This window comes from Microcaecilia unicolor, chromosome 3, assembly GCF_901765095.1.
Source record: "Microcaecilia unicolor chromosome 3, aMicUni1.1, whole genome shotgun sequence".
In the NCBI taxonomy this organism is placed as follows: domain Eukaryota; kingdom Metazoa; phylum Chordata; class Amphibia; order Gymnophiona; family Siphonopidae; genus Microcaecilia; species Microcaecilia unicolor.
This window is the reverse complement of record NC_044033.1, coordinates 293,743,385-293,762,301: the sequence shown is the minus strand read 5'-3', so window position 1 is coordinate 293,762,301 and position 18,917 is coordinate 293,743,385. Positions and strand designations below refer to the sequence as shown.

At 43.8% G+C, this 18,917-nt stretch overlaps 1 protein-coding gene across 3 annotated transcripts in view; it reads right to left on the bottom strand.

Moving 5' to 3' along the window:
- RARG (retinoic acid receptor gamma) overlaps positions 1-18,917 on the bottom strand; it is a 364,615-nt gene that overhangs the window by 123,677 nt on the left and 222,021 nt on the right. Inside the window, exon 1 of one of the 3 annotated variants that reach the window (XM_030198178.1) lies at positions 16,974-17,315. The exons of 1 other annotated variant lie outside the window; for it this stretch is intronic. In XM_030198178.1, the coding sequence (XP_030054038.1) occupies positions 16,974-17,124 (151 nt within the window). In that variant the 5' untranslated portion in view covers positions 17,125-17,315. Of the gene's footprint in view, positions 1-15,735; positions 15,755-16,973; positions 17,316-18,917 lie in introns of those variants that run through there. One more of the 3 variants, XM_030198179.1, reaches the window with a different exon arrangement.

Here is an 18,917-nt window from a genome sequence, read left to right as displayed (position 1 = left end):
TTTTTTCAAAGACTCAAGAACAAGTGAAAGGCATTTGGGACTTATATCACTAAGTAGTTAAGTATTTGATGTTTTGAGATTGGTGAATGTTTTGTAACTAATATATTAGAATTTGTAACATGGTATTATATTATTTCCAATTAACAACAAAGCCATTCATGTGAACCATGATGAGGTGACTGAAAATATCTGCAGTGTTCACTAGTGTTTGGGATGTTAAGGCTATTTTAACTACACATTTTTTTGGACATAAGGATTGTTTGTTAATGCTTGGTATAAGTTTAGTTATGTCTTTATATTGATATATGCTTATGAACCAAACACACACTAATGAATGCACTGCCCTAGTTAAATGCCCAGTATAAAAGTAATTTGATAAAGGTTTCTCTGTGTGTAAAGCCCGTTGTATACGTGGAAAAGACCATCTTGCGGTAAGTATGTAACAAGGTGGCACATACTCATACTTGGCGAGTATGGGCAGAGCAGGGGCAAAACTGCCACGTACGCACAAACTGCCACGTACGCACCTATTTTATGAAATACAAAAAAGTACACAACTTCAGAACAGATGCAAGTGTGTCTGCATTTCTGCACAGGACTGGTTCTAGAGGCCTGTTTTATATAAGGTATATAGGCACCTATGTTACCTTTATAGAATAGGTGCCTTTTTGGACTACTTACACAGACATTCTATTATAAAGTTACGCCACGAGTGTGAATTTTCTGGAAAACTGGCTGGTTGTAGAGATCACACAACAGGTTTTAGAAGCTCTGCACTAGTCTCTCCTACTTCAGATCCTCCATTAAAAAAAAAAAAAGAGACACGTTTTTTTGACCTCCCTTCTACTTCTAGTCTCTCCACGATGCTCCTCTCACAGTTTGATTTTCAGGAGAGCAACAATTGGTATACACAAGATATTTACGTACCATACATGATCTCTAAGGAACAGCTACCTATATATACACCTTGAGGAGCCAGAAAATCAAGCCCATCTGGTGATGCTTGGGGAACCAGTGCTTTTGGTCATCAATAGGCTCATTTTCGAAAAAGAAGGACACCCATCTTTCGACACAAATCAGAAGATGGGCGTCCTTCTCACAGGGTCGCCCAAATTGGCATAATCGAAAGCCGATTTTGGGCATCCCCAACTGCTTTCCGTCGCAGGGATGACCAAAGTTCACGGGGGCGTGTTGGAGGCGTAGCGAAGGCAGGACTTGGGTGTGCCTAACACATGGGCATCCTTGACCCATAATGGGAAAAAAGGGCGTCCCTGACTTTACCTGGTCCTGTTTTTCTTACGACCAAGCCACAAAAAGGTGCCCGAAATGACCAGATGACCACCGGAGAGAATCAGGATCACTTACCCTTACTCCCCCAGTGGTCACTAATCCCCTCCCACCCTCAAAAAACATCTTCAAAAATATTTTGTGCCAGCCTCAAATGTCATACTCAGGTCCATCACAGCAGTATGCAGGTCCCTGGAGAGGTTTTAGTGGGTGCAGTGCACTTCAGGCAGGTGGACTCAGGCCCATCCCCCCCCTACCTGTTACACTTGTGGTGGTAAATGTGAACCCTCCAAAACCCACCAGAAATCTGCCACCTGAGATGGGGATAAGATAGTACTGCACCCCCCTCCCTCTCGAGTCCAACATCTTTCCACACTATCTCTGCCAATTCCCCCCCCCCCCCCCCCCAGTCTGGCATCTCCCCCCTTTCTTCCACCCCACTCCCCAAGTCTACCTTCTTTTTTTTTTCTTGTTTTCAAAAGCCAGCGGCAGCATTTATCTCCATACACTGCCCTGCCCCGGCGTCTCCTCTGTACTGTGGCCCACCTCCGAGGAAACAGGAAGTTATGTCAAAGAGGCGGCCCGCAATACAGACGAAATGCGGCAGGGCAGCATATGGGGATTGCTGCCACCACCAATTTTTGAAAAACAAAAAAAATAAGGTAGGCTGGGGAGTTGAGAAAGGAAGTGGGGAAAGATGCCGCTCCATAAAGAGTGCCGCCTGACGCCCCTGCCTCAGTTGGCCTAATGGCAGGGCTGTCACTGCTCTGTGTCCACATGCTTAACCCATTAGTGTCCAACGTTCCCATATTGGATTTTATTATGGGAACACTGGGCACTAATGGGTTAAGAACCCAGTGATATGGCGATCCTAACCTCTGGGATCCTAAGCACGATGTCTGGCTTTTTTCAGAAGTCAGCAGAATTGTACACTCATGTCCAGAAGGTAGAATGATTGGTAATATGTCTGGACATTTTTGAGTTTAAACCTCTATCTACAGTTATCTAGATCTCCTTGCTCCCTCCTCTCCCTGTGTGAATAAGCCTACCCTGCATGTTTCCATTGTAACTAACAGCAGACACTGTGGGTAGGATTCAGCCAATGGGAAGACAGTGGGGGTGGAGCACTAGAAGGTAGTTCTAGTCACAGGAAGAGAGGTGGCGATCTGGAGGAGTTTCTGTGGTGTAGAATTTGAATTTCTGCATCTGGTGGAAGGTCGAGGAGAAATTAACCCCTTCCAAAAATGTCACAATACATTACTACGGAAGAAGCAACTCCAACAGCTGCTGTATACATACACTGATTCATTGTAACATGATGATTAAGGAATTGCACCTTTCAAACTGCCTTCCCCCTCTCATCTGTCTAGAAAGATCACATACACATACTGACACAAACAATAAGTACTGACACACAAACATGTACACTCTCCAATATACACATGCGACCCCTCCCACCGAAAAATACACACACATTTACATGCAGAGAGGTTGGAAAGAATTCCATAAGCCATGCTTTACATACTTTCCTCCCTTGTTGTTATAAGCCGTCAGGACTCTGTATGAATGAGTACACAGAGTGTCAAAGGGACATGTTTACCGAAGTGCACCAAGCAGTTAACACGGGTTGATGCACGCTGCAGTTGGTACACAGTAATTTGCACAGATGCACTTAATGCACATTATGGGACTTTTTTGTTTGGTAACTGCTGGTAGCATGCTGGTTATGCCCCCAAAAGTTACAGCACAGTCTTCGATTTAATGTGCATTAGTTTTGTCTGTAAATGCATGGTGTATGCAAAATCTTACCATACTTTAGTAAACAGGTCCTTATGTTTCATATATGAGACAAACACAGAAGATCCCAAGTTGTAAGGACCTGAGAATGACGACAGAGGTCAAAAGGGGTCTTACAGCAGTGCACTAGGAATAAAAAGCGGGTCAGCCCTCACCTGCTGTCAGTGTCCGTTTCTATACACAAGTGTAATTCATTCTGACCTGATTACTCTAAGGCAGTCCAATAATGAAATGCTGCTATTTGGCATTTAAATATATTATGTATATTCAGGACCACTATCCGGATACTGACTGACACTGAACATGTGGACTGCTGTGAGCGCCACTGGGTCTATAGGAAATAGTGGTATTCAGCTGACTATCCATATAGTTATGTGGCTTATTTACTTATTTGGATTTTGCTCACACCTTTTTCAATAGTACCTCAAGGTGAGTTACATTCAGGTATATTAGGTATTAAGGGGCTCATTTTCAAAACAGAAAAATGTCCAAAAAGCTGCACAAAGTGGTAAACTTTTGTCAAAACATCCAAATTGCTATTTTCAAGATAGTTTCCTATAGAGAGCTGCATGGGAATTGGGATTGAGGGAATCCCGTGGGGATCCCCTCCAGGTCTGTGGGGATGGACCCAGGTCCTGCAGGGTTCCCATGGAACTGTATGGCAAACCAACCTTTCTTTCTCTCCCCCAAGCCGCAGGGTGTCCTCCCTGCACATACCTCAAGGCACCCAAGTGCCTTCTTCGGGGCAGGAAATATCCCCACTCTTTCCTGCCCACTGCTGCTGTATTAAAATGCCAGCCGAGACTTCCAGCAGTAGCCTTGCAAGAATTCTGCAGAAGTCTTGAGCGACTGCTGCTGGAAGTCTTGGCAACCATTTCAAAAACACAAACGACCTAACCAATTACCGCCCAGTTGCGTCTATACCACTGGTAGTCAAACTGACAGAGAGTTTGGTGACCAAACAACTAACGGAATACATGGACAAGTTCTCAATACTACATGACTCACAGTCAGGGTTTCGTTCCCACCACAGTACCGAAACTGTCCTAGTCACACTCCTGGCTAAATTCAAGCAAAAAATAGCCACAGGTAAAAGTATACTTCTCCAATTCGACATGTCGAGTGCATTCAACATGGTAAACCACAATATACTACTAAGACTCCTTGGCCATTTCAGGATCGATGGGAACGTACTTAACTGGATAAAGGATTTTCTAACTACCAGAACTTACCAAGTAATATCAAACTCAAACATATCATCACCATGGAAAGCTACCTGTGGAGTACCCCAAGGATCACCACTTTCACCAATACTCTTCAACATGATGATGATCCCACTGGCAAAGTCCCTATCCAACCGACGCCTCAACCCGTTCATCTATGCAGGCAACGTCACAATCTGCATCCCCTTCAGTCATGACTTGAGAGAAATAACCAATGAAATAAATGACAGCCTGAACATTATGAACTCCTGGGCAAATTCATTCCAATTGAAACTAAACTCTGAAAAAAACACACTGCCTTATCCTCTCATCTCAACGTAACAAGTACAAACTCACAACTATAAACACCCTAGAACACACCCTCCCTACCTCAGACAGCCTAAAAATACTCGGTGTCACAATTGACCGCAACTTTACCCTTGATAGCCAAGTAAACTCCGTAATAAAGAAAATGTTCTATTCAATATGGAAACTTAAACGAATAAAACCTTTCTTCCCTAGGGAAATCTTTTGAAACCTAATACAATCAACGTTCCTAAGCCATGCAGATTACTGCAACACAATCTATGCGGGATGTGAAGAACAACTCGCAAAAAAACTCCAGACCGCCCAAAACACAACTGCCAGGCTGATATTTGGTAAATCACGCTTCGAAAGCGTTAAACCCCTCCGAGAAAAGCTGCATTGGCTCCCAATCAAAGAACGTATCATTTTCAAAATCTGCACCTTTGTCCATAAAATTATCTACGGCATAGTCCCAGGATACATGGCAGACCTCATAGATCTACCAACAAGAAACAGAATCAGATCACCACGATCATACCTAAACTTACATTATCCAAATTGCAAAGGACTTATAAATACAAAACAACTTACACATCCAGCTTCTACTACATAAGCGCACAACTATGGAATGGACTCCCAAAAGCTGTAAAAACAATCCATGACCAACTAAACTTCAGAAAATCACTAAAACCCAACCTTTTCAAAAAGGCTTACCCCACCGATCCAACGTAAATCCCCACACCCAGCAACACAACACAACTAATGATCGTACAGGACAATACGCAATCTTCATTCCCTTCGACCTTCACGGTGCCTGACACACACCTACTTCATTCGACTACAATTCAACCTTGTATTTGTTATTCAACCGACTGGCGAACACCTTTACGGTACCATGTAAGCCACATTGAGCCTGCAAATAGGTGGGAAAATGTGGGGTACAAATGTAACAAATAAAAATAAATAAATAAATAAGCAGTGGCAGCGGGCGGGAAAGAGTGAGCATTTTTCCTGCCCCAAAGAAGCCACTAAACTACCAGAGTTCCTTGAGGTATGTGCCAGGAGGGGACCCAGGGCTGCAGGGAAGGTGGATGGATGTCCGCTGGTCAGTCGTTCATGGGTGCAGGCTGTAAAAAGGATGGGTGTGGGGGGTTCAAGGATAAGGAAGTAGGGAAAAAAGACTGATAAGAGGCAAGGAGGTTAGACTGAGAATAGGAGACAGTATAAGGCTATCTAGCCCATTATATGGGTTGAAGCCAGTAGGCGGAGATTACCGCCACATTGGTTCACACAAAACAATAGCAAACACTATTAACAACAATAGCAAAAGATTATTAGAAATAACGGACTGTTTATGCATGGTCCATCTGTAAAAAGTCCAAAGCTGTTCCAGTTGGATAGGCAGTGCCTTAAAAGGTAGAGGACAAAAGATTTTTTTTTCTTTTTACTTATTTGACAGCTTTTTAATTTATTTGAAAGCTTCCCATATCCTATATAATAATTTGCACCGCCAACGTTCCATGTCTGGCTGCCTGGGTTCATAACATCTCCTGACGTCAGGCCAGCCTCCAGCGTTCCATTCCCCCTCACTGTCCCACCCTCGTGTCAAGACATAATGATGTCAGAGGGCAGAACAGTGAGAGGGAGGGGAACGCTGGAGGCAAGCTGACATCAGGAGGAATGTTACGAACGGAACGAAAGCCAGCACCAGCCAGAGAACATTCAGGTACAAATTGAGGGGAGGAGAGAATCACGGGACACCGAGGGGAGGGAGGGAGGGGAGGGCAGAGAAGAATTGATGGACATGGATGAGATGGGAGGCCAGTAGAGGAGAGAATCGCGGGGCATGGATGGGAGGGCAGGGAAGAGGAGAATTGCTGGACATGGAGGGGAGGGAAGAATTGCTGGACATGGAGGGGAGGGCAGGGGAAAGAGGAAAACAAAAGTTTACATGACAGCCTTCCTAGGGCCCGTTTCATTGTTGAGGAAACGGTCATGGTTCCACTAGTGTAGATACAAATATCATGAAATAAAAAAATGAGTATCACTAAAACAGCTTCAAAAATTATTGTAGCTGGTAGAAACAGCACTAATGAAGGCTGTATTTTGTGCTCGTTTTTCTACACTGTTCTATATAATATAGTAATACATGACCAAATTTCAGTGAGGATATCCTGTTTACTGATGAGTTCATCTTAACTGTTGCTTTCAGCTACTTTGGAAAGCCTGGTGTTTTAAAGACTGGAAGTAAAATTAAACTCTCCTTTCATTGGGGCACATGGAATCACATCTTCACCTCATCTCTTTTGAACAAATGGATTATTCTGTTTTGAATATGTTTCAGGGACAAGTGGTTTTCATACGTCCAAATAATAAAAATAAATATTTTATTTCGTGCAGATCTCTTTTTTTGGGGTGGGGAGGGCAAGGTGACTGCAGTGCAGTGTAGCAGGGGCTGGGCAGGCGGAGATGGAGGGAATGAGGGAGGAGCAGATGCAGGAAGGTAAGGGGTGGGGAGTGGGAGCAGCCCAGAGTCGAAGGGGGCAGCAGGTATGGCCTGAGTGCAGGGGCAGCTCAGCCCTGGTCCCGGCTCTGTCTCTTAGTGGCCCTGCCTCCATGTACACTAGGTTTAAGTTAGGACAGTGGTTTTGCTAGCTTAAATTAATCTGCAGAGCTAGATGGATAGCAGATGAATACTGCCAACTATTCGCACAGCTAAGTGAACACCCACACTCTGCCCCAGCACTATCCCATACTGTCATGCCCATACAGCCTACAACTCTGGACTGCTTGATTAATTTTGCCTGTCTGATTATCCCATACACTCCATCTCTCAATTCACATAGGTTAGTTCTCCCAGGTCCAAGAAAGGCACACTATGAAACAGTTTAGCTTTCTTCTTGGCACCTAAACTGTGGAATTCATTAGCACGAGTTATCCATGCAGAACTTGTTCTAAAAAATTTAAATACTACTTAAAACACATTTCTTCCATCTCGCTTTTGGTGATCTCAGTGGCAGAATAACTTTGGAATCTTTACAGCGAACTGTGAATGATATGATTGTGTTGTCACAGGGGGAAGAGAAGGAGAAATGGAATGAAGAGAAAGTTTGTTCTTTTGTTTGAATGAGTTTGTTTATATGTTATGTCAGGATGTGAAAAAGCTCATCTTTCCTATCGATTTTGGCATTCATATCTATCTAATTTTTATCTTAATTGTAATTGTGTACACCGATTTACTCTGTGCTCAGGGCTGCTGAATATTCACGAATAGGTCACTTATCCATACAATGGCTGCCACTGTACAGTTAAGCGCTTCCGAGTGCTGACTCAAATGTTTTCCTGGGGTGGGGGCAAACAGTCTGCTTACAGAAATTGGACTGGGCAAAGTGCGTGCTACAAATATTACATAGGGGAAAGGGTCACATGAAGGAGAGAACCAGAAGGTAAAGAGAGAACTCAATGGCACAACAGCACCACCAAACCATTTGAATAGCATGATGCTTACAGCACTTAAATGCGAGCAAAGACCCTGTTGCTGAAGCACCTTTCATTCCCAGAAAATGGATGTTGGTCTCGATGGATCCTTGGTTGGAGAGAACATGACAAGTCTCCTCTTATTAATGGAAAACCAGTGCGCCAATGGCAACCTTAGAAACATTTCAGAACAAGCTATCTCTCTGTGCCTTCCCTCACACTTCCTACACACAACATTTTGAAAGCAAAAAGAGGAAATGCCAGCTTTCTGCGGTAGTGAGATGTCACTGCTGCCAGAAACGCTGGGTCATTTCTTGCTAAGTATGTGGTACCCCACCACCCTTTAGTTATAGAAAGTGTCCTATTTATGACGCACAGGGTGAAGTCACTGCTTTGGTCAACAGTGGAATCTAATTGTCAAATGTAGAGCAGTGATTCAGTTCTGTCTGTGTGAAAGCAGAAAGGCAAGTGAAGTGTGAGGGAGCGACAGGACCAGTGACAGCACAAGGTAGCCGTGCATCCAACAATAGCACACACAACATTACACAATAATAAAACTTTGTTGCAAAACTAGTTAGGCTGAAAGAAAACTAGAGATCTCACCTTTATCTCACTGGCTGAATGAAAAACTCCCTTCACGTGATAATCCAGAAGATTAAAAAAAAAAAATAAAGTCAACTATCATGATTAAAACCTCCCAGCCCTAGGCCAGCCTAGTAACTACTAGTGCACTACAATACAGAGAGATTAAAGTCTTCCACTCCCTGGGTTGGACAGGGTAGGGGATGCTAAACCTCCTCTTGCTGAATTCAGAGCCTATGAATGAAGAATTGCAGAACGCTGGTCTGTGGCCCCTCTTGTCCAGGAAGGCGAGTTGGGGGTGGGGGGGGGAGAATAACTATAAGTGAAAACAAAACCCCAGGGGGTTTCAAATGAAAGCTCAGGGTGGAACTGGTGTTAAACATGCTGGGGCCCAGGAAAGAATTTTAAAAGGGGGGCTCCCAAAGCACACTGACAGGCTGCATGCAAATTTAGGCAGGCTTGGGGACTCGGGACAATTACCCTGTTTGTGCCAGCCCTGGCTCAGGGCACCAGATTCCAAACCCAGATTCGAACTGAAGCCCAAAAGGAGTAGGAAGAAAAATTGCCATGTCAACAAAAAATATATATTCCTGCTGTGAAAAAAACAATGTAATATATAAACACAAAAAAGGCAAATGATTTGTTCAAAGTCACACTCTATGAAAAACAGCCCAAGAGTAAGTGACAGTGAGTTTATGTATGAACATGTGATCATCTGCAAGCTGTGATATGTTTCTGTTGGACCAACTTAAGAATTATTCAGAGGTAATACAGTGCAGGAATTTTTCAGACCACAAAGGGCCCTTCTTCAGATGTGACTGCACATATGAACTAGCTCATGACCAAGGCCAAAAACCTAGGCTCTGGCACCCAACCAAAATGAAAAAAAATGTGGAAAGGATGGGGCCTGGAGGGAATGGGAGAGCAAAGGAAAGTGTGTGGGGGGGGGGGGGGGGGGGAGGAAAAGATAAAACTAGAAAATGTAACAAACTTCTCAAAACACATTTGTTTGTGGCTGCATTTTATTGAGTTTTTGAGTCACCACCAAGGAAAAGGATCTAAGGTGTCATCGTTGATGATATGTTTAAACCCTCTGCTCAATGTGCAGCGGCAGCTAAGAAAGCAAATAGAATGTTAGGAATTATTAGGAAAGGAACGTAAAACAAAACTAAGAATGCTATAATGCCTTTGCATCAGTCCATGGTGTGACCGCAACTCGAATATTGTGTGCAGTTCTGGTCACCGCGTCTCATAAAAAGACATAGTGGAATTAGAAAAGGTACAGAGAAGGGCAACGAAAATGATGGGATGGGACAACTACCCTCTTAGAGAAAAGACGGCTGAGGGGAGATATGATAGAGGTTTATAAAATACTTAGGAGTGGAACAGGTAGATGTGAATCGCTTGTTTACTATTCCCAAAATACCAGGACTAGGAGGCATGCAACAAAGCTATCAAGTAGTACATTTAAAATGAATCGGAGAATATATTTCTTTACTCAATGAGTAATTAAACTCTGGAATTCATTGCCAGAGAATGTGGTAAAAGCAGTTAGCTTAGCAGGGTTTAAAAAAGGTTAGATAATTTCTTAAAAGTCCATAAGCCATTATTAGGATGAACTTTGGAAAATCCACTACTTCTTCCTAGCACAGGCAGCATAAAATCTGTTTTACTGTTCTGGGATCTTGGCAGGTACTTGTGACCTGATCGGCCACTGCTGGAAACAGGATACTGGGCTTGGTGGACCTTTGATCTGTCCCAGTATGGCAACACTTATTTTCTTATGTTAAGTGCACTTTTAGGGCAGCGCAGGCATATTAACAAACACTGCCAAATTACCCTGAATGAGCCCTTCTCGCCTAATAAACAGGAGATGGTAAGGGGTCAGGCGGTAACGACCATATTAGAGCCATACTAAAAAGGTGGCTGAAGTGCATGGGAAACTCATACGCTAAACCTACCACCAGCTACTTTTTAAGCATGGCTTAGTAAAAGGACTCCTAAGTGTTTAATATGGTTGACTTTTTTTTTTATTTTTGGCAAGTTTGTTACGGCAATAATAGTAGTTGTACTTGCCCTGGAGAAAAATTTTATCTTAATATTTATTGATTGATTAGGATTTATTAACCGCCTTTACAAAGAGATTCACCTAAGGCAATGTACAGCAGGTACAGTTTATCATAAAACTTACAATTTTGTTAATAGCATAATAGTAAAATACCCGAGAATAAACATAAGTACAATAAATGAGGTAAACTTGAAAACAGTGAATTGAAACCTAATGATAGAACTACCATGAAATAGTATAAAAAATGAACACATTTAACACTGAAATTCAAATACCAGAGATATAATACAATGTTATCATAATACTAATGACACATCTAATAAACATGTATTAGACCATTCAACTAACATAGATATGATGCTAAAACATTTCTACAATACATCTTACCATATAGCAGAGGGACCAAGTACAGATATATGATAAATGTTAAAGGTGCCATATCTAGGCTTTCAAAGACCTCACTTCAAATGTGGCACCTGCAGAGGGGTCTCCACAACTCAAGAGTGGAGTGGTAGCTTAGTGGCCTAGTAGTTAGTGCAGCAGACTTTGATCCTGGGGAACTGGGTTCAATTCCCACTGCAGCTCCTTGTGACTTTGGGCAAGTCACTTAACCCTCCATTGCCCCAGGTACAAATAAATACCTGTATTTACTATGTAAACCACTTTGATGTAGTTGCAAAAACCACAGAAAGTCCCATTCCCCTTTATCACATCTTTTTGTTGGTGTCATAAAAAGCATCCCAATGTACTGAAACATATCAGCAGATAAGAACACTAGACCACTCTCTCTGCCAGATCTCCCTTTGGTGCTACCATGATATCACTATCAGATCACTCTACCCCACAGCTAAGGATCCTCTGCATCAGTCCAACACTTTCTGTTCCCACCATCATCACCACTAGAATTTCATATGCAAGTCACAGTGAACATTTTACACATTACAGGAACAAAATGTATATATTGCAAACTTTAGTTTGGCCATATATATATATTCCATTAAGACTCCCAACTCCATACACTTCAAAAACTCCAAGACTGACACAAAAAAAAGGATCAATGATAATACCTGAAAATCTATGAGGAAAGGGGAGAATGAGGCAGGTCTTTCCTGACCTCTGCTTTCCTGTGCAGCAGTGCTGCTAGCCACTGTTGGATATATTAAAATATTTCAATTTCATTTTCTTATGTTTACTATAGTCACTGTTCAAAGTTAAAATAAAAGTATCTAGATAGAAATACACATACATATATCCATGCGATGTTGGGAGATTACTACAGATACAGTAAAACTGTGAGCTGGAAAAGAGGAGCTTAAGAGTACAGTGCATTAATTTAAAAAAAGTAATAAATATGATTGGTAAAAGAAAAAAAATATTAACATCCCCGCTCCAAACGTGCAGATTGGAATTTGCAGGTTTGGAAAGAGGGAGAAATGTGTTTGAAATTTCATCACCCCTATCACTGTGAAACTAACAAAACAAATTGCTATGTTATTGTTTTAAAGGAGCAGTATATCATATAAAAATATAACCATAAAATATAATAAAATAAAATAAATTGGGGAGCCACTGATCAAGGCATCACTGTGAAACAAGTAAAGCATGAATACAGCACACACAGCTAAAGACAGGTCTCTTGAAAGGAAACTCTTCGGGGAAAAAAAAGGCATGCATCTTTCAGTATTTCCAATGACGTGGAAGGGAATTCTATAACTGGGTGCATCCAGTTACACACACTTCATGCGCATAAGCGTATAGAGCAGCAGCACTCATGTACATAAGCGCTCTACATACTATGAGTGCTATAGCACGTAACTGAAAGGAGGCATAGACAGGAGGAGTACACACACGTCCTCCAACTTATGCACACAACTTATAAAACACTGTACGTTATTCACATTGCGTGATGCTCTAAAGCACAGTCATTTATGCTAGCCATAGACCTGGCATAAAAGGAGCACACCTACATTTAAGTTAAAACTTGATATACCACTTAGCTAGAGGCCAAACCAATTTCGGTTTTAGCACCGAAACAGCCCTGAAATCCAGATTCAGGTATCTGCACATAATGCTTGTGCATTTTCGTCTGAACCCAAAACTCTCCAACCCCGCCATCACTCTCTGCTGCTGCTACTACTACTTTCCACCACCGGAAGAGGGCGGGTCCTCCCAGACCTACCGGCCATCCAACCTCAACCCCTTCACCACCCAAGGCCCTCCCTGGGCCTACCTTTAACCGGCCTGGTGGTCTAGTGGCTTCTTCTGTGCAACAGTCACTCTTGCCCCCACAAATTCCTCAGCCAAAATGGCTTTTGGGACTTCCCATAAGACTGCCGCAGGAGGGCCCTGAGGCCATCTTGGGATTGGAAGCAGCATAAGCAGTCTCATGGGGCTGCCACGGGAAGTCCTGACAGCCATTTTGGCTGAGAAACCTGCAGAGGCAAGAACGACTGGGGATTGCTCATGCCCAGAAGAAACCACTAGACCACAAGGCTGTTTAAAGCAATGATAGGCCCAGTGAGGTCCCCTGGGTGGTGGGAGGGCACTAGGGTTGGGTGGCTAGCTGGCTGGCCCTCTTCCGGGGAAGGCAGTGGCAGCAGGACCAGGAGGACCTGAGGTGCTGCTTTCAATTTTGGTTCTGGACAAAACAGAGAGGTGAATTTCGGCCAGATTCGAGTTTGGTTGGCTTTTACACTTAGCCTTAACAGATCGCATTGTGCATCACTGCAGATTTACACTAGCATTCTATATTGGAATCGAGGCACCCAGATGCAGTTATAGAATAGGTACTCCCTGCTCAGTAATGAGGTGCCCTGTTATTGAATTGCTCCCTAAACCTTAATAATATAGCAAATGTGAAAGCATGCCTCATACACCATCATGCAATAATTCATAAAAATAAAGGTGATCTAGGAATAAGGGGCAACCTGATTTAAACAGACAAGTCCATATTTGATTGGTGAAAGGATTTCAGAGATGGGGGCTTTGATCTCTTTGTTTTGACTTGTGTCCCCCAGCCCTCCCTGTCAGAGGCACCTCAAACAGCCATTCCAGGGAGTGAAAACAGTCAGCTCCCCATCCCAGATTCTTCTTTCATCTTTTATGCCTACCTCCTGTTCCTCTCCTGTTGGACTCCCCTTCCCCAATTATACCAGCTCAGCTCATAAAAGAACACACAGAGCCTAGCAACACCAAGCCCAGCAATAAAAGCCAGAGCGAGAGAGAGAAAAAAAATACTGCAGGTTTTCTACCCAAATTGCTAAAATAGAGGAAATTCCTTTGACTTGCAGAGCTTCAAACAACACATCACCTGCAATAAAATCTTTACTGCCTCTGCTAGGCCACTAAAATCCATTTGTCCCCTTGACTACATTCCAGCATTTTGTGCACAGAAATCACCCATTTTAACAACCCTGCCTAGTCCCTGTTCTAAAGGGCCTTCATCATGGGTATGGGGTCTGAGTTTCTCTAGCCTTGGTTACCTTCTAGCTTCCTCTGTAGTTTAGCAGATCAAATCTCTTACTGTTCAGAGCAAAATCCTTAATGACAAAAGCTGCTCCCACCTTCATGCACTGTACAGTACTTTGTTAACAAACATTTTGACCATATCTGAAATACTCATTATCCGAGTCTCTTTAATTTTCCAGAACTTTTTGAGATCTGCCATGTTGGCAAAGGGGGCCACCACTCATTACATAAAGACAGCTCATTTGTAGTGTGTGTTCATTTGTGATGTTGTGTAAAAAATGTATATATCACAAGCTTTAGTTAGGTTGTACATATTTCTTTAGGATTTTCAATTCTGTATACTTAAAAAAAAAAACAACTCAAACATTGACACAGAGAGAGGATCCGTAACACCACCTGGATATCTATGAGGGAAAAGATGTGGTGGGTCTTTCTAGACCTCTGTTTTGCCGGTGTAGCAAATATTTGCATTCTTTCATGTCTACTGAAGTTATTTATTTATTTATTGCACATTTTCCCACCTATTTGCAGACTCAATGTGACTTACAATAAAGAATAAAGAAATGTGTCTTTAACTACAGAAATGCACATACATAGATGCAAACACTGTTCAGAGATATACTTTGAATACTCTGAATTGGAAAGAAAATGCCTTGAGAACAGCTGATTTTAAAAAGCTTAATATGTACAATAAAGCAGCAGGTTCAAATCCCACTGTCTCGCCTTGTGATCTTGGGTAATCTCTTAACCCTCCAATGCCCTACTGTAAACTTTAGATTGTAAGCTCTCCAGGGACATGGGAATACCTACTGTACCTGAATGCAACCATTAATTATTGAGAAAGGCGTGAGCTAAACCTAAATCACATTATGATCAACAAGAACCAATCAAGATCCCCACAGCTGTGATGCTGTTTTTCAACATGACCAAACAGTGCAGCAATTTAAATAATTTTGCAAGTATATCTAATTCTTTTTTCCCCTCCCTCTGAGTGTAGCTAGTGCAAGATCATTCCTCACCCTAGGTAAACTTTCAGCCTTGTGCAGCCCCCTTCAGTTTCCTTTCAGGCTCCTAGGCCTCCCCCATAAGACTATAATTAAACTCAACAATCATAATTACCCCCAATATCATCCCTCCCAGAATGATCCTGTAAAAACACATTAACGGGATATTATATTTTTTAACAGTTACAAGAACAGTTTGACAGTTCTCAGAATTTGTGTGGCTTTCAGGATCTATCTTGCTTTGATTGCAGATGCTTTCAGCTGAGTACCCCCCCCCCCCCCCCGAAGCCACCACCCTAGGCAATCACCTAGTCTGCCTACTGATTAATCCAGCCCTGTCTCAGGGAAGCTGTCAATGTGCAGCTCTGGCATCTCAATGCAAAAGTGTTTGGCATTCTGTTGGACAAATTCAAGCTAAAAAGAAAAACACAAATCCCATTTATATCCCTGTGGGCTATTATCACCTCTAAGAGCTGTGGCTACACAGAGGGGGACAAAAACTGAGCAACAGATCTGGAGAGGATTATTGAGAAGAATTACTAACTTTCATCCTGGTAAGTCACCATGGCTCAGCAGGACTGGATCGCCAAGGGGGGCTGAAGGAGAATAACTCCCAGCAGAAAAAGCTACAAACTACTAACTCAGAGAACACCACCAGTACAAAGAGTCAAAAGTGAAGAAATCCTACAGAAAAAAATAACAAAAAAATAGGGAAAAGAAGTAAAAATTGGTCAAAAAAGGAGAATTATTAGAAAACTGAAAGGGCTAGACAAACCAGTGCTTATATGCTTTAAAGTGTTGGGGTATCTGGCAAGGTTTAATTTGGGGAAAAGTGATTTCCAAGCATAATGCCTGCTCTTCCCTCCATCTCGGTTATGAAATTCTGATGCCTTTGGCTACTCCCTGCAATTTGAAACAGGGCTTATCCTCAACTAGTCAACAGTGGTGCAGTCTCAGAGCCAGTAGCCCCACTGCCTAAGTCACTGAGCCCAATGAGGGACCTATACCCACCCCAGAGTGACTAAAAGCTATCACCCCGTGCTTTCAGGCACAGCAAGTCTAAAAATCTCTCTCTCTCTCTCTCTGTCCACAATCAGTCCCAGGCTAAGCTTCTTTCAAATTCCCCATCCTGTTTGTTCTGTCCTGTGGCTCCCAGCCAAATTTCCACATTTAAAAATAAGCCTCCCTAGTCAGCAAGGAGAAAAGTGCATTTAAAGTACAAGGAGAAAAGTACTTCCCACCCTCACTACAGAAATGCACAGATATAACACCAATAATAATAACAACAACAACCACCACCATGCAACCTCTTCTCCCTCCCACCCAAACCATTCCACTGCTCACAAAGGCAGAAAAAGTTTCTAAGTCTTCTACGTTCCAAATCTTAGTAATGTCTTCCATGAAAGCATGAAATGACAAGAGGGCTCGTCAAGAAACAGAAAGGCATTTAGCTCAAGCTATTGCAGGAGTCCCAAGGGAAGGGGTCCGGAATTTCAGTATCCACACACCCTCGGGAGGAGGAGGGGGCGCAAAGAAACGCGATTAGAAGGAAAACATTGGCCACCCTCTTCTATTTCCCGAGAGAGCAGAACGAGTCTCTCCACCCCCCCCCCCCCCCCCTCTGCTCGCAAGCGCCGTTTGCTTTAGACCGGTTTTGTCACGGGAACGCCATAAACAAGCGGCACCGGGGCTACCTGGGACGTGGCGCGCGACCTGGAGGGGGTGGGGACTTGATCGCCACCATGTCAGCTCCTGTCCCCCATGCACTCCCCAGATACTCACACTGCAGGCTGGTGGGCTGCGGCCACGCGAAGGGGTCGAGCCCCCCGAAACAGGGGCCGAGGCTGGCCTTGCGCAGCATGCACGGGCCCTGCTGGCTCACGTCGTAGAGGGGCCGCGGGGGCAGCGCGAAGGTCTCCATGCAGTCGTACATGACGGGGGCACCCTGGGCCCACAGCTCCTTGTCTGCCCGCTCCTGCTACTGTCACCGCCTCCTTCTCTTCCTCCTCTGCCAGAGCAGCGGCGACTGCGGCACCCAAATCCTCCAGAAGGAGAAAGAGAGAGAGGGGGCGGGCCGCGGCGTGAGACACACACATACAGAGCCTAAAGGGCGGGGGAGAGACAGAGACAGCTACAACACACGCGTATACAGAGAGGCAGGGCTTGGTCAGAGATAGCCCAAGAGGGAGGCACCGAGGCGGCGACACACACACACGCTCTTACAGAGCCTGCGGGGAGGGGGAGAGAGAGAGAGACAAACTCGGAGCTTAAGGGCCAGGGGTTGGTTAGAGACAGACACACACACACAAGTACTCTGTCTCCCAAAATAGTTTGGGTATGACAATAGTTTTTATATATGTTGCCAAAGTAATGCATAATATCCCAATTTTGTAGTTGTTCAAATTGTGTTTTAATTACAACTGTAAGATAAAATTACAGGATACAAGAACAATTCACAAGTTCTGGTGCTGGTCCATTTTGTCCATTGACAGGCTACGCTTATACAAAGTTTGAGAGGCAGGACATAGGCACATATAAACACGGGAACTGAGTGGTAGACGCAAGCCATAGACCCATACAGAACTAGAGGGGCTGGGACTGTGACTACGGAAAATCACACACAGAAGGAGAGGGTTGGATGTACTAAGGCGGTGTGTTAAAGCTGTTCACTAAAGTTCAGTGCAGTTTCCTAACACACAAAAATACTATGCCCAATGCAGTAAACAAGTCAGATGCAAATAATGGGCCCTGTTTACTAAGCCGTGCTAGAGGCGCGCTAGCGTTTTTAGTGCACGCTAATCGTGTACTACTACTACTATTAAACATTTCTGTAGCGCTACTAGATTTACGCAGTGCTGTACAAATCAACATGAAAAGCCAGTCCCTGCTCAACAGAGCTTACAATCTAAATTGGACAGACGAACAGACAGCTAGGGGTGGGGAAATTGCAGTGGTAGGGGTTATAAGTGAGGGTGTTGAGTAAGAGAGTCATGGTTAGGAGTCCAAAGCAGTAGCAAAGATTTGAAGACAGCCAGAGACTGAGCCTGAGGTACTGGCTCAGGGAGTCTATTCCAGGCATAGGGAGCAGCGAGATAGAAGGAACGGAGCCGGGAGTTAGCAGTGGGGGAGAAGGGGGACGACAGGAGACATTTACCCAGCGAACGGAGTTCACGGGTAGGAGTGTAGGGAGAGATGAGAGCGGAAAGTTAGCATTCCTATAGTCATCTATACGGTTAGCGTGTGTAAAACGCTAGCACACCTTAATAAACAGGGTCCAATGTGTGCACAGAAATTATGCAAATGTGTTCATTCTAGTCGTGTATCAGGCATAAGCAGAATTAATATTTTGTGCCCAGTCCATATCAGAAGCTGGAGGAGTGTTGCATGCACATGTAACCAGGGGCGTAGCCAGACAACAGATTTTGGGTGGGCCTAGTCAAGAAGTGGGTGGGCACCAAGTGTTCTCCTCCCCCCCCCCCACCCCCCATGCAATGAGGCCAGTATCAGCAGCTTAGGAAGCTTAAACTGCTGAAGTGGAAAGCAGTGTTTTTAGCACTATCAGGGGGAGGTCTTCAGCTGACAAAGCTTGGGATCCCCACTAGTTAGCACTAAATATATGCTGCTGTTGGGTGGGCCTGAGCCCTAAGTGGATGGGCCCTGGCCCACCCAGGCCCACCTGTGGCTACGCCACTGCATGTAACAGAGTATGTTAATAGGTTACACATA